At 43.4% G+C, this 23,364-nt stretch overlaps 1 protein-coding gene across 1 annotated transcript in view; it reads right to left on the bottom strand.

The window, feature by feature from the left end:
• Positions 1-1,292: 1,292 nt before the first annotated feature.
• DCDC2 (doublecortin domain containing 2) overlaps positions 1,293-23,364 on the bottom strand; it is a 130,388-nt gene continuing 108,316 nt past the window's right edge. Inside the window, exons 10-12 of the mRNA XM_077809096.1 lie at positions 6,385-6,714; positions 4,449-4,534; positions 1,293-1,335 (exon numbers count right to left, since the gene is read on the bottom strand). Of these exons, the coding sequence (XP_077665222.1) occupies positions 1,293-1,335; positions 4,449-4,534; positions 6,385-6,714 (459 nt within the window). The remainder of the gene's footprint in view (positions 1,336-4,448; positions 4,535-6,384; positions 6,715-23,364) is intronic.

The raw sequence follows: 23,364 nt of genomic DNA, 5'->3' as shown, positions 1-23,364 counted from the left end.
TTAATTGTCAGAGTGCCTAGAGGTCTTCTACAGATCTTTTTAACCATTGCTTAAAATATAAATAAAATACATTTAAGCATGTGCTTAACTTTAAACACATGCTTATGTCCCACTGAAGTCATTGGGACTTAAGCAAAGCACTTAAGAACATGCCCATGCACTTTGCTGACTAAAGGTGGTGTTAAGCACAAGGTAAGGGCTTTGCTGAATTGGGGACCCAAGTGCAGAATTGTTCCCAACAGGAATATTCTCCAGTGCTTTGTCCAGCCCAGTTCAATAAACCACACCCAAATCTAAACACTGTAAAAGTTTATATTTGAGTTCTAGCAATATGTACAGACTTTGTTCCTCTGGTTTTTAATGTCACCTTTTATATATCTATCTATCTATTGCTAACACTCTGAGATATATTGGAGGGTCAACATACATTACTTTTCCATTGGGGGGAAATATCGAAATATCTGCTAGAGAAAATATAGCAGTTTAGGTGGTTTTCAATTACTGTGAATGCTTTTTTACATTTTTTTAAAGTTTGTTTCAGCAGCTTAGAATGAACTTAAAAAAATTAACTGCAGGATAACCACAAAAAGTGAGTGTTTAGTAATAATTTGCTAGCATTAACAAAAAAACCTACTCAAAATCAAAACCAAGAAACCTCTATCACATATCTATAGATAGCTAAAATATGGCTAAGATCCGAGAAATTTTCATTTCTATGACTTGCAACATAGTGGCATTATCTGTTGAAGTTTAGAAAAAAAATAAAGACAGTAGGAATCCATGTAATAAAGACAACCAATGTTCTGGATGATGCTCTTACGTACTAGTGCAAATGAAACCTCAGCGTATCTGGACCCATCTTACTGCAACAGGTGAAGTAACATTTTTAAACTGTAAGGACTATGCTCAGGATTAATACATAGAGCCCTTATAGCAGAGTTTTGTGCAAAAAAACTAGTGGGCCAGATCACCAAGTGGTGTAAACAGAGATGGCTCCATTGACATCGGTGGAGCTAAATTGAGTTATGCCAGCAGAGGATCTGGGCCAGTGTTTTCATTTATAAATTAGTTTCTCATTGGCTGATAAATCAGCCGCAGTCCAACTTTTCAAAACTAAAACAGAAGTTAAATTTTCTTCCATTAATCTGTTAATCTACTACAGAGATTTAAAATTTCTTAATATTTGTTGTAAAAAGTTAGTTAAAATTTAACATTGTGACTGGGTAAACTTTCCAGTTTTGAAAAGTGACATATTAGCTTATGGTTTTATATTTGAATGAAGCTGTCTTACCTTATAGTAAAGCTGGGTGAATAACTGATTTCTTGTTCTGCTGGCTGTTCAAAGAAAAAGGATTCAGTTCGACCCAAACCAAAACTGATGAAAACTTCAGGTGAATCAACAGTTGACAGAAATTTTGTTTTGTCCACTAGGGCTGTCAAGCAATTAAAATAATTAATCGCAATTAACCGTGCGATTTAAAAAATTAATCGTGATCAATTGCGCAATTAATCACGCTGTTAAACAATCATAGAATACAATTTATTCAAATATTTTTGGATGTTTTCTACATTTTCAAATATATTGATTTCAATTACAACACAGAATACAAAGTGTACAGTGCTCACTTTATATTTATTTTTGATTACAAGTATTTGCACTGTAAAAAAATTAAAGAAATAGTATTTTTCAATTTATCTAATACAAGTACTGTAGTGCAATCTCTTTATCATGAAAGTTGAACTTACAAATGTAGAATTATGTACAAAAAAACCTGCATTCAAAAATAAAACAATGTAAAATTTTAGAGCCTGCAAGTCCATTCAGTCCTACTTCCTGTTCAGCCAATTGTTCAGACAAACAAGTTTGTTTACATTTGCTGGAGATAATGCTGCCCATTTCTTGTTTACAGTGTCACCTGAAAGTGAGAACCGGCGTTTTCATGGCACTGTTGTAGCTGGCATCATAAGATATTTACATGCCAGATGCTCTAAGGATTCGTATGTCCCTTCATGCTTCAACCACCAGTTTAGAGGACACGCATACATGCTGATGATGGGTTCTGCTCAATAACAATCCAAAGCAGTGTGGACAGATGCATGTTCATTTTCATTATCTGAGTCAGATGCCACCAGCAGAAGATTGATTTTCTTTGTTGGTAGTTCGTGTTCTGTTGTTTCCACATCGGAGTGTTGCTCTTTTAGACTTCTGAAAGCATACTCCACACCTCGTCACTCTCAGATTTTGGAAGGCACTTCAGATTCTTAAACTTTGGATCAAGTGTTGTAGCTATCTTTAGAAATCTCACATTGGTACTTTCTTTGTGTTTTGTGAAATCTGCGGTGAAAGCGTTGTTAAAATGAACAACATGTGCTGGGTCATCATTCGAGACTGCCATAACATGAAATATATGGCAGAATGCGGACAGAACAGAGCAGGAGACATATAATTCTCCACCAAGGAGTTCAGTCACAAATTTAATTCATGCATTATTTTTTAACGAGCATCATCAGCAGGAAGCATGTCCTCTGGAATGGTGGGCAAAGCATGAAGGGGCATACAAATGTTTAGCATATCTGGCATGTAAATACCTTGCAATGCTGGCTACAAAAGTGTCATGCAAATGCCTGTTCTCATTTTCTGGTGACACTATATAAGAAGAGGGCAGCATTATCTCCTGTAAATGTAAACAAACTTGATTGTCTTAGCGATTGGCTGAACAAGAAGCAGGACTGAGTGGACTTGTAGGCTCTGAAGTTTTACTTTGTTTTGTTTTTGAGTGCAGTATGTACAAAAAAACCCTAGATTTATAAGTTGCACTTTCGCAATAAAGAGATTGCACTACAGTACTTGTATGAGGTGAATTGAAAAATACAATTTCTTTTGTTTATCATTTTTACAGTGCAAATATTTGTAATAAAAATTATATACTTTGATTTCAATTACAACAGAGAATACATATATGAAAATGTAGAAAAACATCCAAAAAATTAATAAATTTCAATTGGTATTCTATTGTTTAACAGTGCGATTAAAACTGTGATTAATTGCAATTAAGTTTTTTGAGTTAATTGTGTGAATTAACTGCGATTAATCAACAGCTCTAGTTTCCAGCAGTCACTTCTGGAAGCAAAGGAAACAAAGGGCTAGGTACACAGAAGAGCTAGAGGAGGAAGCGATATGGTTTAGTCTCCTATAACTGTCAGCCGAGTGGTTAGGGCACCCTCCTGAGATGTGGGAGACTGATCTCTAATCCCTGCTCCACGACAGGCAGAGGCAGGAACTGAAGACAGGCCTCCCACATCACAGGTAAGTGCTCTACTACAGTGCTACTCAAAGTGGTGGTCCGTGGACAGGTGCTGGTCTGCGAGCCATTGGCTGCTGGTCTGCGCGCACGTTGGAAAAAAAAATTTGCCAGTCCCCCACATCAGATAGCTTGAGAAGCACTGCTCTACTCAACATCACCTCCTCCAGCCATTTTGTGAATGGTCCTAAGTCGGCCACAAAAAAAATTGTCTGAAACTATTCAGCAAATTCATGCCATTTGCTTGACTAGTTTGTAGTCAAGTGAAACTGCATTTTTCAGCAAATAAATCATGCGTCTGAAAAATGTTACCCAATTCTATTCTATAGCCCAAATCCTGCAAATGATTCTATGTGCATGCAGACTTCCTGCATCTGTGAAGAGTTCTACTGAAGTCAGTGGGTCTTTCTGCAGCGGCAGAGATCCAAGTACATGGATCAGGTTACAGTACTGAAGTCTCTCTCCCCCTCTCTATTTATAGTGCTATTTATGTGCTTTTTGTTAACAGAACCACCACTAATGCTGCTGCTTTATTGGAAAGCCACTATAAAGTTTGGAACATCTAATTAGGATAGATTCTCGACTCCAGTTTTATGTGGGTGAACTCCATCAAGAGGAGAATCTGGCCCATTACCTCTAAATTATAAGCCTGGAAATTAAGTATACCTCATATTTTTAGCTGTTTATTAATCTAAGAAAAACATTATACATTTTTTCCATTAGAAGTCACAAAAATGTTCTTTTCTAAACAAAATTGCTGAAAAACTCTGATGTCTAACATGCTTTTTTGGAGCACACTGGAAGACTAACACATGGGGTTGATTCTAGTACTATCATCTGATAACGAAGAAGGAATAGCTCACTTATTTATAGTATTTCTAAACAGAAACCCTTACATTTTCCCCCTAAAATCTCATCAGTAAGCCACATATTGTGAAAATAATTAAATCTTCCTTTTAATAGGATGTTCATTATCTGTCCATCCATATGGCATTATCATTTCAAGACTCAATAGGTGGTACTCAACTGTATCTTTACATTATAAATTATCAATCACAGATAACAACATGCTTTAAATGTCAAATATTACAATCCTTCATTTTTTGCTAATCTACTTTTTAAAAAGTCTATGCTACAGCAGCATACTCATTGGTTTGGTCATTTTTTTCACTTTCTTGTGGGCTGGTGACAGTTACTCTTGGATTTGATGTTTTTTCCAGATGAAAATCAATCTAGAGAAAAAAGGAACCAAAAATCGATATTTTAAGCTTCACAGATAACAGACTTCATTGCATGTCAACAAATGTACAATTAAGTAGGCCACACTAGAATTTCTACTAATTTCTACGAGCTAGTCACCAACATAACATTCTTGAGTAGCTTATACAAACCTGGGGTCTTCCCATCAGGTAAGGATAAATTGGAAAAAAGGTGAAAGTACCAGAACCTTTGCTCAAATTAGAATATTTTTTCTGTTTATAGCCCCATCTGAGCAAACATCCCTTCTAAATTGAACCTCCCAAAGATGTAGCCTCACTTTGTGGCATAAACCCTCTCATATTCTCCACAGCATTCCAAAAAGCATTCCATCAACATATCAAGCACAGAAAATAATAAATCCTACTTCTGATGAGAATGTCGTTGCATATTTATCTGGTAATCTTTATTTGAAAATGTCCTTGTGTGTCATACAAATGGGTCAGAATAAATCCCAAATTTAGAAGTATGGCAGAGACTATCCTGAGCATCACATAGGTGCCGACTCCGTGGGTGCTCCGGGGCTGGAGCACCCACAGGAAAAAGTTGGTGGTTGCTCTGTCCCCACTGGCAGCTCCCCGACCTGCCGACCCGCCCCAGCTCACCTCCACCTCCAATCTGCCTCCACCTCCTCCCCTGAGCACGCTGCCGCGTCCTGCTTCTCCCCCATCCCTCCCAGCGCTTGTGCCGCGAAACAACTGTTTCGCGTGGCAAGCATTGGGAGGGAGGGGGATGAGGAGGAATGTGGTGCGCTCGTGGAAGAGGCAGGGCCAGGGTGGGGATTTGGCGAGGGGTCCAACAGGGGCAGGGAGGGGCGGGGTTTGGGCAGGGATGGGGACGGGGACGGGGGCAGGGCCAGAGGTGTGAGAGCACCCACCGGCACCAAGGGAAGTTGGTACCTGTGGAGCATCATGGGAGGTACAGGAACTTTCACTTCTTAATGGTATACAATAGGACAGCTGGCCCCAGTTGTCCTATCCCTGACTCTGAGGAATCCAGTCAGGGAGTGCCATGTTAAGTTTACAACCCATGCACCACATAATCTCAGGAAATCTATCCACTGCTCAGGTTACCGAACACTTGGGGCTTTTCATACGTGACACAGACATTTTTGATTCCATTTCCTGCTGATGAAGACCCTCTCCTATCAGCAAATGGAGCAGTACAGCATGAGGCACCTCTCCCTAAATTTGTGGCATGTCCCACCCCTTGTCCTAAGGGACGAGACTTGTGTTTTAAAATCCCATGAAGAGAAATCCCCTGTCTTTAAGATTCTTGTTTATTTTAACAGTCCTTTTCTAGCTGAAAATATAAAAATTAAATAAATCAATAAGACTTCCCTGAAATGAGGACAGCAACACTTATTAAATGCAACCTCTGTGCAGGGCAACTCAGCCAAACAAACAAGGTACTGGTTTCATGAACCAGTAGACATGCTTGTGTGCATCCCACTGTCCCCCTGCTATGTCTGACAGAGGAAGTGAAGACTGAAATATACAATCACCCTGCTCTTCTTGAGAGTGCAGGAGTCTTGTATTTCTAGTACCCCACTTACCCACAAAGGCAGGACAATGACCTGCCAGAGTGATGGAGCAACAAATACATTCTTTGCCAGTTGAAGAAAGAATTCTGCAGTTGTAGCCATAGGATGAGAGGGGTTGTAAATGAGCGGAAATCGCTTTCCTGCAAGCTGAAACTCCACGAGACTCCAAGGGCCTCATCGTGGTTGAGCTGGACTACAATTGCAGTACAGAGCGCTAGTGCTGAATGAATGAGGCAATATCTATTTTTTTTTAAACAAAATATTGAAAGAATAAGCGGTTACCTGGCTTTGATTGTCAAAGTCCTCCGGTGCTTTTGTTTCTTCTTCAGGAGGAAGATCATTGTGATCATTAAACGGCTCCATTTCCTCACCATTTTCTTCATTAGTTTCACCATTTAAGTGGAAAGGCCCCTCTTCCTCCAGCTGTCCAAGATTCTCTTCTTCCTGCTCTTCTTCATAATTCTCATTTATTTGCTCTTCATTTTCTTCTATCTCATTATGGAGAACATTTCCATTAACGGCCTCCCCCATTTCCTCTCCCTGATCTCCATTCAGTTCTCCCTCATCTCCCTCTTCTTCATTTTCTTCCTCATCTACCGTTTCTGCTGGCCTCTGATGAAAGCAAAAGCAGAGTTGTCATTTGCAAACATCTTTTATCAAAACAACCCAAGCAATGTCATAATATGGTAGACCCCTAAGTCATAATTGCATCATCATAAAGGATTGCTATACTATTTTACACCAAGGAAGTTATTTATATAAGTGGTCTAAATATATTATCAGCCCAAGAATCATGTGTCTCAGCAGCTTCTCTCTAACGAAGGGGGAAAGTCCGGTTTATTCACACCATGAGGAACATGGCAGGAGGTATTGTGGGTGTGGGAATGTATGAGGGATCAACCACTCCTCAATCCCATATTCCCCCTTCTAGAGGGATGAGGGTTAGGATTTGCATGGTAAGAAGGAACAGTGAGTGGGACAGGCAGGGGGTGGGACGCACACACATCACCCTCTCCTCAGCCTGCAGAGATTACTGAGGAAACAAAAACAGCCCTTGGCTGTGCTACCTCTTCTGTGGCTCCCCTGCGCTATCACCTCCATTAAGGAGATAAGGAGGTGGACAGGAGTCCCAGAGCCATTGTGGAGGCACAGGGCCTCTGAACAGATGAAGTCTACCTACTGCAGATGCCCCAGAGAACCTGAAAACAGAGGTGCCATATACCCTGTCCCAGACTGCTGGCAGATCTGGTTATGGTAACCACTATACTGCACAACTTTAAGTGGGGAAAACTTAGTGTTTAATACAGAGCATTCATTTACCTACATTTTCAAGATTTCATAAGAAATCTACTTCCAGTTCCCATGCTCCAAATTTGAAAACCAATGGGCCAGACTGTCAGAAGTGCCTAGCACCCAACCACTCGCACTGAGAATGGTGGGAGCTACTAAGAGCCAAGTACTGCTAAAAAGTCAATTTAGGTGCCTACACAGGAACTGAGTTCTTCTGAAAAACCTGGCTCCAATTGTTGGAACTGAGAACTTTGGAAAAATCTGATCCTACTTTTTAAATGTTATTTTGGCATCAACAAAATATTATTTTGTGCATACCAAATAAATTCTTCATTTCAACATACTCTCCCAATTTAGTAAGGGTGGATTGTGACACTCTGCACCACATATTCACCATAGTAATATGATTATGATATAATTATGTAGCATCTTGTACAATATATGTCATGAGAGGTGTCTATGGAAAAGTTATGGTTTGTTGAATATGGTTATCCTATTTGTATGAATGTATCATTTTGTATCTGGAGTTATGAATATTGACTATGTATTTGTATTTCAAATGTGTTTGCTCCTGGGTAACACCCAAAATTTCGTTTGCATTCAGGCTAGCCAGCACGTCATGAATGGGCTATTCAAGTTGAATGGTCCATCAACAAAGACAATAGGCCATGGAAAAGGCTTATCCTCACCTGAGGACCTTTCAGACAACCTATGAATAATGGCTGCAATGACTCATTGGAGCATGCAAGGCAGGATGGATTTGATTTAAATCATGGAAGACTCGATTTAATCATGGTTTTCTACATAAAAGTGCATTCTTGTTGGTTGTTATAACCTTACTACATATTCTTCACAACTCAGATAGATGTAAGTTTCATTTTTAGAAGGTACACACTATACATTTTTAAACATTGATTTATTTTGAAAACTTTTCAGATTAGTTTTACAGCTATATCAGAAAATGAATGATTGTTTGGTTATTTCATTTACCAAAGGTAATTGAAGCAGATATTTATGAAGTCATTGGGAAGTGAACTATCTCCAATTCAACAGGTTAATCATTAATATTTGGAGAATGTTCTTGCCAGGCTGTATTAGGAGGAGAACATCACTAGACAGACATTTAAATTGTTTTATTTAACTAAAACAACAACGTTAAGTATTCTGGATTTTTTTCTTCAACAGCAAACATATAATATTTTTACAAAACAAGCATATGTCCCTCACTTCTCACATGAATCTCCAGACTTCTTTTCCTTGTCCAGATCTATTACGCCCCCAACAATCTTCTATTAGTTGAACTTTCTGAAACTTTGCACTTTTAGAGAGAGGTAAGGGATTGACTCTGTGTACACAAATTTGCAGAGGGACAATAGAGTTTGAGGTCTGTTATTTCTCACCTCTGTATATTATTTATTTATTTTAAAACATTTTTGCTGTTAGCAAGCATGTTACCTCTGGAGACACAAATCCACAGTTTGAGAACTGCAAAACTAAGCATCTCTGATAGTATCTTCTAGACTGAGCACTGAGTCCCATTGGGTAGATAGAAAGATTTACCTAAATAATCTATACAGAAGCCTGTGGAACCCCCGTAAAATTGGGTCCCTAATCCATGAACTATTGGAACTCATTTACAAAACTTTTCTTAAACATTACATGAATATATTGTCTCATACTACAGAATTAGAATTTATAATCCCTATTCCATGATGAGATATCTTTGAGCTATAATGTGTCTTAATTAAAACTATCTTTAGATAAGTTTTTTCCTCAAAAAGCATTTTATCAAAAAAATCCAATTTAAATTAAAAAATCCAATTTAATTTTTTTTTTTTAAATCATTGATTTTTATCCACCCTGATGCAAGGGCTTGTCACTAGATCACATTGTATTGAACTCCTTTTTGGTAGCTGTATTTTTTCCACTAACTGAGCTGGGAATTTGTCTTGGAACAAAGGGGTTCCCGCTCTATGAAAGAAGCTGTAAAAGGGGAACATGACATCACCAATGGGTCTCACTCCCCACACAACAGAACACCTGGAAACACTTTAGAAAAAGACCGAATTGGGAAAATGCTGGTCCCAGGCTGGAAAAGAGGATTCGTGCCTATGTATGCAAAACCTAACCTGCTTGTACTAATAGGGTGAGACACTGCTTGATTCAAATCCTGTCTAGTGTATAAGACTTGGGGTATGTCTACAATGAAAAGATGTCGACAAAACTTTTGTCTTCCACAGGTACTTAAAAAAGCCCTCCCACGAAAGACAAAAGTTTAGCCGATGCAAGTGACAGTGTGAGCGGTCTCCTGCTGACAAAACTAACGCCGCTTGCGGAGCTGGAAGTATTTTGTCAGCAAAATTGCCAACAAGGAGCGTTTACACACGCTGACTTTCAGCAACAAGGCTGTGTCGACACAGTCTTGTCGCTAAAAGCTGGTGGTGTAGATAAGCCCTTAGATTGTGATTTTGTTTATTTCTTAGGTAATCTTCTTTGATCTGTATGCTATTACATATTATCACTTAAAATCTAACTTTCTGTAGTTACTAAATCTGTTTTATATTTTTACCTAAAATAGTGTGCTTTGATTGAAGTGCAAAGGGAAATCTGCTCAGGAACAGGGGTCTAGTGCATTGTCCACTCTACATGGATGGAGGGGTGGACTGGGTAATAAATTCATACTGGCCATGCTCAGAACGATATAGCTCTGGGATCCAAGGCTGGAGAGCTGGGGGGTATTCTGGCTGGAGCCTTTCTATTGTTGGGTTATGAAGTGGCTGGGAGAGCATTCATGAACATGGCTGGGTGTGGATGTTTGTATGAGGGCAAGCTTGGAGGGCTTTGCAGCTTGTCACACTGTCACAGTGTGAAAGGGAACCCAGACTGGTGAAACAGAGGGCTCAGAGGTACTCCAGTTCCAGGTTGCACCCCGGGGGAAAACCCATGACAGGGGTTTCTGATCAGGAGATGTCATATGACCTACAAGGTGGTCATGAAAGATCAGGGAACAGGCAATCTGATTTATTGCAAGGAGACTAGTTTCATGGGTTTTATTTATAATTCTTCGCATTGTATCACTTATAAAAAAGTCACCTTTCACCCTTTCCCACCAATACAAAAGCCACTGTAAAGCAAAGCCCTCTCTTCTCTGACCCTTTCTGTGTTTGTGCGTAAACACACACAGGCCTCGTTTATATTCAGAATTAGCAATAGTGGGAAATTTCCCCAAAATGTTCCTTCTGTAGACCGGGCACAAGGTGGAAGAACAGAACCTTGCCCTGGGCTCTAAGGAAGGACAAGCAAGTCCTCATTACTGATAAAGTAACACCATTTAATCAAAGAGTTTTAAAGATTGTATTTGCATCAATCTAGATTATGTCAATCCTTTCCTAAATTCAACTGGCAGAAAGATCACCTTGCCATTCAATGAACTACAGTGTCCCCACTGCAGAGCTGGCTTAGATATTTTTGTTTAGATTTTCATTCTTTATTTCCAGTCATCTCTAGAGATAAGTGAAAGGAGTGATGGCCTCCCACTTCTTCCATTGAGCTTCATCAGAATCTAAAGCCAACTAGCACATTTCATAAGATTCTTATTCAGCCAAGGATATTTGGAATGTTATGGCCATTAGTGGATTGTTGAGATAAGATGACAACTGCTGCAGAATCTATTTTAAAAAAGCCATAGAAAAATCTATTAACCTTGCTGCTGACAACACTAACACACCAAAAAAAATGCTAAGTGTGTATTAATAAGAGGCATAATAAGAATGTTATTAAATGATCAGTGGCTCCTGATCCAAATGTCTTGCCTTTTCCATAACATTTATATAGCTCCATAATACAATTATATTCCTTTGACACCATATCATATAGAGCATGTCATTTTACTGCAATGAGCCACAGATTCACCAGCTACCAGAAATATTATATCGTAGCCTGACTAGCTAGACAAAGACTCAAAAAGGTGGCTTTTAAAGCACAATGATCTCAACATGTTCCTTACTCATATATTCATGACTCTATTTTATCTGATAGCATCAAATTGGCCCTATTACTGCTAAAATAAAAACTAAGCAACACAAGCCTTTTTATACACCTTTAAAAGGAGCCCAGTATGTCACAACTAACAGCTGACTTGAGCCAACTTTTGTAATTGCCAGTACTCTAAGATTACACAGAATACTTGATCTTAGAAGTTACCTGCTATTCAGTCTCCTCTGTGTTACTTATTAATGTATTCCAGTAGCTTTTCACAATGGAAATTTTTATCACCCTTCCCATGCTTGCATTGTTTAAGAAACCACCAGATTTAAAAATCAGCACGATGTTCAATTTCAAAATTCTTAAGACTGCCGCCCAAAGAAGAAAGCTCTCACAAGGCTTCAAAACCACGACCCTTCATGTCCTGTAGGCCTACATGCTTGTTTCTCTTCAAAAGCCTAGGGGGGAAAGGGGCTTTGGAGCACATTGAGAAAGTTAACAAATATGGGTTCTAATAGACTAAGTGGGTGGAGGAGAAAATGAATTCCAGGAGTAAGGTACCCCTCATTGAAAAAAACACATTTTAACCAGTGGACCTCTACATTATTTAGATCCTAGTCTACTTTAGACACTGTCTCTTCATAAAAAGAAAAGGAGTACCTGTGGCACCTTAGAGACTAACCAATTTATTTGAGCATAAGCTTTCGTGAGCTACAGCTCACTTCATCGGATGCATACTGTGGAAAGTGTAAAAGATCTTTTTATGCACACAAAGCAGGAAAAAATACCACCACCACCTCACTCTCTTGCTGGTAATAGCTTATCTAAAGTGATCGCTCTCCTTACAATGTGTATGATAATCAAGTTGGACCAAACCTACTGACCGCTATTCCTACCTACATGCCTCCAGCTTTCACCCTCACCACACCACACGATCCATCGTCTAGAGCCAAGCTCTGCGATATAACAGCATTTGCTCCAACCCCTCAGACAGAGACAAACACCTACAAGATCTCTATCAAGCATTCTTACAACTACAGTACCCACCTGCTGAAGTGAAGAAACAGATTGATAGAGCCACAAGAGTTCCCAGAAGTCACCTACTACAGGACAGGCCTAACAAAGAAAATAACAGAACACCACTAGCCATCACCTTCAGCCCCCAACTAAAACCCCTCCAACGCATTATTAAGGATCTACAACCTATCCTGAAGGATGACCCAACACTCTCACAAATCTTGGGAGACAGGCCAGTCCTTGCCTCCAGACAGCCCCCCAACCTGAAGCAAATACTCACCAGCAACCACATACCACACAACAGAACCACTAACCCAGGAACCTATCCTTGCAACAAAGCCCGTTGCCAACTGTGCCCACATATCTATTCAGGGGACACCATCACAGGGCCTAACAACATCAGCCACACTATCAGAGGCTCGTTCACCTGCACATCCACCAATGTGATATATGCCATCATGTGCCAGCAATGCTCCTCTGCCATGTACATTGGTCAAACTGGACAGTCTCTACGTAAAAGAATAAATGGACACAAATCAGATGTCAAGAATTATAACATTCATAAACCAGTCGGAGAACACTTCAATCTCTCTGGTCACGCGATTACAGACATGAAAGTTGCGATATTACAACAAAAAAACTTCAAATCCAGACTCCAGCGAGAAACTGTTGAATTGGAATTAATTTGCAAACTGGATACAATTAACTTAGGCTTGAATAGAGACTGGGAGTGGCTAAGTCATTATGCAAGGTAACCTATTTCCCCTGGTTTTTTCCTACCCCCCCTCCTCAGACGTTCTTGTTAAACCCTGGATTTGTGCTGGAAATGGCCCACCTTGATTATCATACACATTGTAAGGAGAATGGTCACTTCAGATAAGCTATTACCAGCAGGAGAGTGGGTTTGTGTGGGGGGGAGGGGTGAGAAAACCTGGATTTGTGCTGGAAATGGCCCAACTTGATTATCATACACATTGTAAGGAGAGTGATCACTTTAGATAAACTATTACCAACAGGAGAGTGGGTTTGTGTGTGGGGGGGTGAGAAAACCTGGATTTGTGCTGGAAATGGCCCAACTTGATTATCATACACATTGTAAGGAGAGTGATCACTTTAGATAAGCTATTACCAGCAGGAGAGTGGGGTGGGGGGAAATATTTTTTTCCTGCTTTGTGTGCATAAAAAGATCTTCTACACTTTCCACAGTATGCATCCGATGAAGTGAGCTGTAGCTCACGAAAGCTTATGCTCAAATAAATTGGTTAGTCTCTAAGGTGCCACAAGTACTCCTTTTCTTTTTGCAAATACAGACTAACACGGCTGTTACTCTGAAACCTGTCTCTTCATAGGATATTGAGTGCATCTAACATTTACAACTGCAGCAGTATCATAGCCCTGGTCTACACTAGGACTTTAGGTCGAATTTAGCAGCGTTAAATCGATGTAAACCTGCACCCGTCCACACAATGAAGCCCTTTATTTCGACTTAAAGGGCTCTTAAAATCGATTTCCTTACTCCACCCCGACAAGTGGATTAGCGCTTAAATCGACGTTGCTGGCTCGAATTTGGGGTACTGTGGACACAATTCGATGGTATTGGCCTCCGGGAGCTATCCCAGAGTGCTCCATTGTGACCACTCTGGACAGCACTCTCAACTCAGATGCACTGGCCAGGTAGACAGGAAAAGAACCGCGAACTTTTGAATCTCATTTCCTGTTTGGCCAGCGTGGCAAGCTGCAGGTGACCATGCAGAGCTAATCAGCACAGGTGACCATGATGGAGTCCAAGAATCGCAAAAGAGCTCCAGCATGGACCGAACGGGAGGTACGGGATCTGATCGCTGTTTGGGGAGAGGAATCCGTGCTATCAGAACTCTGTTCCAGTTTTCGAAATGCCAAAACCTTTGTCAAAATCTCCCAGGGCATGAAGGACAGAGGCCATAACAGGGACCCGAAGCAGTGCCGCGTGAAACTGAAGGAGCTGAGGCAAGCCTACCAGAAAACCAGAGAGGCGAACGGCCGCTCCGGGTCAGAGCCCCAAACATGCCGCTTCTATGATGAGCTGCATGCCATTTTAGGGGGTTCAGCCACCACTACCCCAGCCGTGTTGTTTGACTCCTTCAATGGAGATGGAGGCAATACGGAAGCAGATTTTGGGGACGAAGAAGATGATGATGATGATGAGGTTGTAGATAGCTCACAGCAAGCAAGCGGAGAAACCAGTTTTCCCGACAGCCAGGAACTGTTTCTCACCCTGGACCTGGAGCCAGTACCCCCCGAACCCACCCAAGGCTGCCTCCTGGACCCAGCAGGCGGAGAAGGGACCTCTGGTGAGTGTACCTTTTAAAATACTATACATGGTTTAAAAGGAAGCATGTGAAAGGATTACTTTGCCCTGGCATTCGCGGTTCTCCTAGATGTAGTCCTAAAGCCTTTGCAAAAGGTTTCTGGGGAGGGCAGCCTTATTGCGTCCTTCATGGTAGGACACTTTACCACTCCAGGTCAGTAACACGTACTCGGGAATCATTGTAGAACAAAGCATTGCAGTGTATGTTTGCTGGCATTCAAACAACATCCGTTCTTTATCTCTCTGTGTTATCCTCAGGAGAGTGAGATATAATTCATGGTCACCTGGTTGAAATAGAGTGCTTTTCTTCAGGGGACACTCAGAGGAGCCCATTCCTGCTGGGCTGTTTGCCTGTGGCTAAATAGAAATGTTCCCCGCTGTTAGCCACAGGGAGGTGGGAAGGTTGAGGGGGTAGTCACGCGGTGGGGGGAGGCAAAATGCGACCTTGTAACGAAAGCACATGTGCTATGTATGTAATGTTAACAGCAAGGTTTACCCTGAAAGAGTGTAGCCACTGTTTTATAAAACGTGTCTTTTTAAATACCGCTGTCCCTTTTTTTTTCTCCACCAGCTGCATGTGTTTCAATGATCACAGGATCTTCTCCTTCCCAGAGGCCAGTGAAGCTTAGAAAGAAAAAAAAACGCACTCGCGATGAAATGTTCTCCGAGCTCATGCTGTCCTCCCACACTGACAGAGCACAGACGAATGCGTGGAGGCAAATAATGTCAGAGTGCAGGAAAGCACAAAATGACCGGGAGGAGAGGTGGCGGGCTGAAGAGAGTAAGTGGCGGGCTGAAGACAGGGCTGAAGCTCAAATGTGGCAGCAGCGTGATGAGAGGAGGCAGGATTCAATGCTGAGGCTGCTGCAGGACCAAACCAGTATGCTCCAGTGTATGGTTGAGCTGCAGCAAAGGCAGCTGGAGCACAGACTGCCACTGCAGCCCCTCTGTAACCAACCGCCCTCCTCCCCAAGTTCCATAGCCTCCACACCCAGACGCCCAAGAACGCGGTGGGGGGGCCTCCGTCCAACCAGCCACTCCACCACGGAGGATTGCCCAAAAAAAAGAAGGCTGTCATTCAATAAATTTTAAAGTTGTAAACTTTTAAAGTGCTGTGCTTAAAGTGCTGTGTGGCATTTTCCTTCCCTCCTCCACCACCCCACCTGGGCTACCTTGGTAGTCATCCCCCTATTTGTGTGATGAATGAATAAAGAATGCATGAATGTGAAGCAACAATGACTTTATTGCCTCTGCAAGCGGTGATTGAAGGGAGGAGGGGCGGGTGGTTAGCTTACAGGGAAGTAGAGTGAACCAAGGGGCGGGGGCTTTCATCAAGGAGAAACAAACAGAACTTTCACACCGTAGCCTGGCCAGTCATGAAACTGGTTTTCAAAGCTTCTCTGATGCATACCGCGCCCTCCTGTGCTCTTCTAACCGCCCTGGTGTCTGGCTGCACGTAACCAGCAGCCAGGCGATTTGCCTCAACCTCCCATCCCGCCATAAACGTCTCCCCCTTACTCTCACAGATATTGTGGAGCACACAGCAAGCAGTAATAATAGTGGGAATATTGGTTTCGCTGAGGTCTAAGCGAGTCAGTAAACTGCACCAGCGCACCTTTAAACGTCCAAATGCACATTCTACCACCATTCTGCACTTGCTCAGCCTGTAGTTGAACAGCTCCTGACTACTGTCCAGGCTGCCTGTGTACGGCTTCATGAGCCATGGCATTAAGGGGTAGGCTGGGTCCCCAAGGATACATATAGGCATTTCAACATCCCCAACAGTTATTTTCTGGTCTGGGAATAAAGTCCCTTCCTGCAGCTTTTGAAACAGACCAGAGTTCCTGAAGATGCGAGCATCATGCACCTTTCCCGGCCATCCCACGTTGATGTTGGTGAAACATCCCTTGTGATCCACCAGAGCTTGCAGCACTATCAAAAAGTACCCCTTGCGGTTTATGTACTCGGCGGCTTGGTGCTCCGGTGCCAAGATAGGGATATGGGTTCCGTCTATGGCCCCACCACAGTTAGGGAATCCCATTGCAGCAAAGCCATCCACTATGACCTGCACATTTCCCAGGGTCACTACCCTTGATATCAGCAGATCTTTGATTGCGTGGGCTACTTGCATCACAGCAGCCCCCACAGTAGATTTGCCCACTCCAAATTGATTCCCAACTGACCGGTAGCTGTCTGGCGTTGCAAGCTTCCACAGGGCTATCGCCACTCACTTCTCAGCTGTGAGGGCTGCTCTCATCTTGGTATTCATGCGCCTCAGGGCAGGGGAAAGCAAGTCACAAAGTTCCATGAAAGTGCCCTTACGCATGCGAAAGTTTCGCAGCCACTGGGAATCATCCCAGACCTGCAACGCTATGCGGTCCCACCAGTCTGTGATTGTTTCCCGAGCCCAGAATCAGCGTTCCACAGCATGAACCTGCCCCATTAGCACCATGATGCATGCATTGGCAGGGCCCATGCTTTCAGAGAAATCTGTGTCCATGTCCTGATCACTCATGTGACCGCGCTGACGTCGTCTCCTCGCCCGGTATCGCTTTGCCAGGTTCCGGTGTTGCATATACTGCTGGATAATGCGTGTGGTGTTTAATGTGCTCCTAATTGCCAAAGTGAGCTGAGCGGCCTCCATGCTTGCCTTGGTATGGCGTCCGCATAGAAAAAAGGCGCGGAACGATTGTCTGCCGTTGCTCTGATGGAGGGAGGGGCGACTGATGACACGGCTTACAGGGTTGGCTTCAGGGAGCTAAAATCAACAAAGGGGGTGTCTTTACATCAAGGAGTATTTCAGGCAGGACTTCACGGAGGGTTCCAATAAGAAATGGTGCACCTAAGTTATCGTTTTTATTGGAACAAGGAGGTTAGCCTGGCCTCTGATTGATACATGGCTAGATTTACCTCACTGCACCTTCTCTGTGAGTGACTGCAGTGTGACCCAGAGGAATGAGTCCCCTAGACAGGGGAGGAGGCAAATGAGTACAAAACAAATCTGGTCTATTTCTTGTTTTGATCCACTCCATCTATCTTTTACATCTTTGGCTGGCAGCAGACGGTGCAGAAGGACTGCATGCCATCCACATCTCACGGCTGCTCGGCAGAAGATGGTACAGTACGACTGCTAGCCATCCTCATCTCTTGCCTGCCTGGCAGAAGATGGTACAATACGACTACTAGCAATCCTCATCTCTTGCCTGCCTGGCAGAAGATGGTACAGTACGACTGCTAGCAGTCCATATCGCCTGCCCGCTCACCATAAGACGGTTCAATAGGACTGACTGCAGGACTAAAGAGAATGACCTAGTCAAGTCACTCCAAATTTAGTCCCTGCGCCCATGTCTGTCCAGGCGCTCCCAGCCGACGTGGCCAGGAGCACCTCGGACACGACGAGGACGACTACCAGTCGTATTGCACCATCTGCTGCCAGAAGGCAATGGGTTGCTGCTACTGTGTAGCAAAGCCGTACCGCATCTGCCAGCACCCAGGAGACATAGTGTGACGGTTACCTGAGTGGGCTCCATGCTTGCCGTGGTATGGCGTCTGCACGGGTAACTCAGGAAAAAAGGCGCGAAACGATTGTCTGCCCTTGCTTTCACGGAGGGAGGGAGGGAACGGGGGCCTGACGATACGTACCCAGAACCACCCACGACAATGTTTCAGCCCCATCAGAGTGCTCCATTATGACTGCTCTGGACAGCACTCTCAGATGCCCGATTGTTTGCCGTTGCTCTGATGCAGGGAGAGGCGACTGAGGACACGGCTTACAGGGTTGGCTTCAGGGAGCTAAAATCAACAAAGGGGGTGTCTTTACATCAAGGAGTATTTCAGGCAGGACTTCACGGAGGGTTCCAATAGGAAATGGTGCACCTAAGTTATCGTTCTTATTGGAACAGGAAGGTTAGCCTGGCCTCTGATTGATACATGCTAGATTTATCTCGCTGCACCTTCTCTGTGAGTGACTGCAGTGTGACCTAGAAGAATGAGTCCCCTAGACGGGGGAGGGGGGGAAGCAAATGAATACAGAACAAATCTGGTCTATTTCTTGTTTTGATCCACTCCGTCTATCTTTTACATCTTTGGCTGGCAGCAGACGGTGCAGAAGGACTGCATGCCATCCTCATCTCTTGGCTGCTCGGCAGAAGATGGTACAATACGACTGCTAGCAATCCTCATCTCCTGCCTGCCTGGCAGAAGATGGTACAGTACGACTGCTAGCAGTCCGTATCGCCTGCCCGCTCACCATAAGACAGTTCAATAGGACTGACTGCAGGACTAAAGAGAATGACCTGGTCAAGTCACTCCAAATTTAGTCCCTGCACCCATGTCTGTCCAGGCGCTCCCAGCCGACGTGGCCAGGAGCACCTCGGACATGACGATGACGGCTACCAGTCGTACTGCACCGTCTGCTGCCACAAGGCAAGGGGTTGCTGCTACTGTGTAGCAATGCCGTACCGCGTCTGCCAGCATCCAGGAGTCATAGGGTGACGGTTACCTGAGCAGGCTCCATGCTTGCCGTGGTATGGCGTCTGCACAGGTAACTCAGGAAAAAAGGCGCGAAACGATTGTCTGCCCTTGCTTTCACGGAGGGAGGGAGGGAACGGGGGCCTGACGATATGTACCCAGAACCACCCGCGACAATGTTTTAGCCCCATCAGGCATTGGGATCTCAACGCAGAATTCCAATGGGCAGCGGAGACTGCGGGAAGTGTGGGATAGCTACCCACAGTGCAACGCTCCGGAAGTCGACTCTAGCCTCGGTACTGTGGAAGCGCTCCGCCGAGTTAATGCACTTAGAACATTTTCTGTGGGGACACACACACTCGAATATATAAAACCGATTTCTAAAAAACCGACTTCTATAAATTCGACCTTATTCCGTAGTGTAGACATACCCATAGAGAGAGTATATCTAACAGACTAGGATGTAAATCATTTAGGGGCCCAGAGGTTAAAATATTTAGCAGTTTAGAGGCTAGAGCAACACCTTGAACTCTGCCCAGAAACTTACTGAATGCCAGTGCAACACTCTCAGTTACTTTCAACCGGTAACATTCAGGTCACATCTCGTTTTGACTGAACTGTATGGGACAGCAGAACTATATTGGTTAAGCATTGGACCGGTCCAAAACAAGGTAAGAAAAAACAAATCCCATCATTGTGAACAAAATATTTTAACAGTGACTGAAAAACTCCTAGGATATTTTTTACAGCTTAAGTACATTGCAGCATTCACTGTTACTATGAAGGACAAAAATATAGTCAGTCATTTTTACAGCAAACAACTGAAAAGTGATGTGCATTTATCATTTTTCAAGCTGGCAATACCTAATTAAGGATGTTTATAGTGTACATTTAACTTATCATCCCCACAGGAAAGGGCTTTTTTTCTCATGCACTATTTATGCAAACTGACCTTAGTTCCATGCAAAGATGTACATAAGTCTAAAACATTGGTCCCCAAACTTTTTACCTCATGCCCTCCCTTACCCCTGTCCGCCCCCTACCCCTCGGAACCAGGGGCAGGAGTGGGAGACATGGACTGGGATAAGGGGCCCGAGGCTGGGGTCACAGCTGGGGGCAGGAGCAGAGCTGGGTGGTGCCCCTGGCCACCCCCCCATGGGGGCTGGCGCGGGACTGAGCCATTCCCCCCAAAAAATGTTCTTTGACACCCCCCTAAGGGGGTGCACCCCACCATTTGGGGACCTCTGGTCTAAAATATAAAGAATTATATATAAAATGGCTCTTACAGTGCACAATAAGTCTGTGACAGTAGAACCTCAGAGTTACAGACACCTCAGGAATGCAGACTGTTGTAACTCTGACTTTCCCTTTTTAAAAAAAAATAGTTTATGTTTAACACAGTGCTGTGGTGTGTGGGTGTCTGGTGCTTCCTGATTGCGCTCTTCTGGTTCCAAATGAGGTCAGTTTGTAACTCTGGTGTTCGTAACTCTGAGATTTTACTGTAGATGGCTGTAGGCAGAAACTGGAGGCCAAGTTACCCACCCAGTTAGACATTATTCCTGATATACTATGTGTGATATTTTCTAGCAAGAAATCATTTCAATCAATTAACCAAATGGCGATGGAGGCGCTTGCTGGGTTTGGCTCTGGATCTTCTGATCTTGTCCTGTCACTTAGTATGGAGCAGCTGATGTAGACAATGAGAAATGAAAACATCAATTCAATGTTATTCAGTCTTCCTCAGTGCCCACATTTCATTTTTTCATTTAAAAGTGTTGGTCTAACAGCAGTTCTATGTATCTGCAGCTTCACAGCAAGCCTGATGCCATTAAATATGCCCATGAAGCAAACTTGATGCCCAAAACATGGCAGCAGCAGCTGCTATACAAGTGGCCACATCTTTTAAGCATTCTCCAGCACTGTCTATGACACTGCCCAAATATTTGAGAGATGTCACCTGCTTGATGTCCCATCTAGACAGGTTAATAATGAGCTGGTTGTAATCTGGAGCTGGAGGCTGCTTGATGGCAATGGACAGGGAGTTTGTTTTATCTGGATTGACAACCGACCAATACACACTGCTTTTTCCCCCAGACAGATCAGCCATCAGATGCAGCGGTTTTCCAAACTGAGCCAACATCAGCGAATTAGTAAACTTTAACACATGTGGGAATGCAGGCAAGATCAGGTCCTGATCCAAAGCCCATTAAGGTCAATGGGAGTCTTTCAACAGAGTTTAATGGGCTCTGGAGCAGGTCCCTAGTGCATAGGTGTACATGAGTGTTCATTGTGTACCTATGGAAGACATTACAACCCATAATTCTCAGATGACTTAAAATCAGCATAGCTCAATTCACTTCAGGGGAGCAATGCTGATTCACACCAGCTGAGAATATGCCTACTACGTCCTAACAAAGGATTAGATTAATTTGCAAAAGTTAGCCAGAGTCTTGATAACACTGGAAATGCCAAGAAACATCTTATGTTTTATTGTGTAGTTGCTTCTTTGGTGCATATATTTTCTGGCTTTGAGATATCTTGTGCTTTCCATACCTACCTTAGAGTTCTCCCCGAGCCTGCTCACTTAGTTTTACCTGCCAGCCTCTCACTGGTGATTAGCGCCAATCTTCAAAATAACCAGCATACAGCATTTCCCATGGACAGTTTTTGTGGACAAAGTAATGCCTCAGTGCCACAACGCTGGGCCATTGATATTGGTGTTCGACAGTGTGTGATACTGCATCAATGTGAAACCAAGCTGCACTGAGACGCAATGCTAGTCCTGTCAAAATGCTGCAATGCAATGTCTGGGAGCCCAACATTTATTGAGGACTTTAACTTTGGCACAGATGAGGGCCCTAATCCTGCCACTGGACCTGGGCAGGCAGACCCTTTCATCTGAGTGGAACACAATGGGGCTTACAGTCAGTACATTGGCTTGCAGGAAGCAGCATAGATCCATTAAAACTGGGACTATCCCACCCACATCAGAAAAAATGGCAATCCTTTCACTTAGTGGAAGCTGTGTCATTAAGCACAATGCATGGTTAAGAGGGGCAAAGTAGTTCCACAAACTCAGCACAGACTTCACAAGGATTCAGTACACTTCAAATCCAGACAGTCAATGAGTTGTCCTAACCTATGACGAGCGACTGAGCCAGAAGCATGACTTACTTGCTAGTGTATATCACAGATGAACAGGACTCTCAGTCAGTGCTGGCTGTACGAGTGCTTAAGGGTCAGCCTACACGGCAGCTGGAGGCATAATTTCCAGCTCAGGGAGATGCACAGATGCTACCTTTGACAGACCTAGCACACTAAAAATAGCATTGTAGCTGTAGTAGTCTGGGCAGTGGCACAGGCTAGCCACTCCAGTACAATCCTGCCCAGGACCATAGATAAGTACTCTGGCAGCTAGCCTGTGCAGCTGCCTGCACTGTGGCAGCTACATGGCTATATTTAGCATCCTAGCTCAAACACAGCTAGCCTGTGCATGTCTATCCAAGCTGGAAATTTCACCTCCCAGCAGCAGCGTAGACGTACCCCAAGAGACAATTGAGTAAAACCAGTGTTACACAGCAGAAAGGATGAAAGGGCTGCCTCACCCCTCATGAGAATGCAAGGAGAGTCAGCTGTGATCAACAGTGGCTAAGAGTGAATAGTTGGCAGTGGCCTATGTGAAATGAGTTGGCTGGTGTTATTTTCCCCGTGGACAGGCGTCCACATCACAAAATAACACTAGCACAACTGGCACCCTTGTTGGCAGTTTCAGCAAAGGTCAAGGATTGAACAAGCAGGGAGACAACTACCCTCTAGCTCCTTGAGTTAGTTCCTTCAGATGAGAATTAAGGCATATTGATAGAGCAGCTTGGGGAAACTTTCACTGCTACTCCCCATAAGGTACCTGTTTGAGGTACCTGATAAGCAGAGGAATTGAGCCTCCAGAGCTGTCAATACAGTATCTTTAACAAGCACCAAACTCACACCAAAAAAAATTAGAAGGGGTGGGGTGGGGAAAGAGGACTGAATAACAGACTTGAGGTATTCAAAGGACTGATGGGAAAGGGATAGGCCTCTGCCTTTTATAGTGGTATAGCTAACTGGTCTTTTGCTTCCTAGAGTCATAACAACTCACAGTAAGGAGTTTTCCTTTT

The sequence above is a fragment of the Eretmochelys imbricata genome, chromosome 2 (assembly GCF_965152235.1).
Source record: "Eretmochelys imbricata isolate rEreImb1 chromosome 2, rEreImb1.hap1, whole genome shotgun sequence".
Taxonomy (NCBI): Eukaryota; Metazoa; Chordata; order Testudines; family Cheloniidae; genus Eretmochelys; species Eretmochelys imbricata.
Note: the sequence above shows the minus strand (reverse complement) of the source record. Positions and strands in the feature narration are given on the sequence as shown.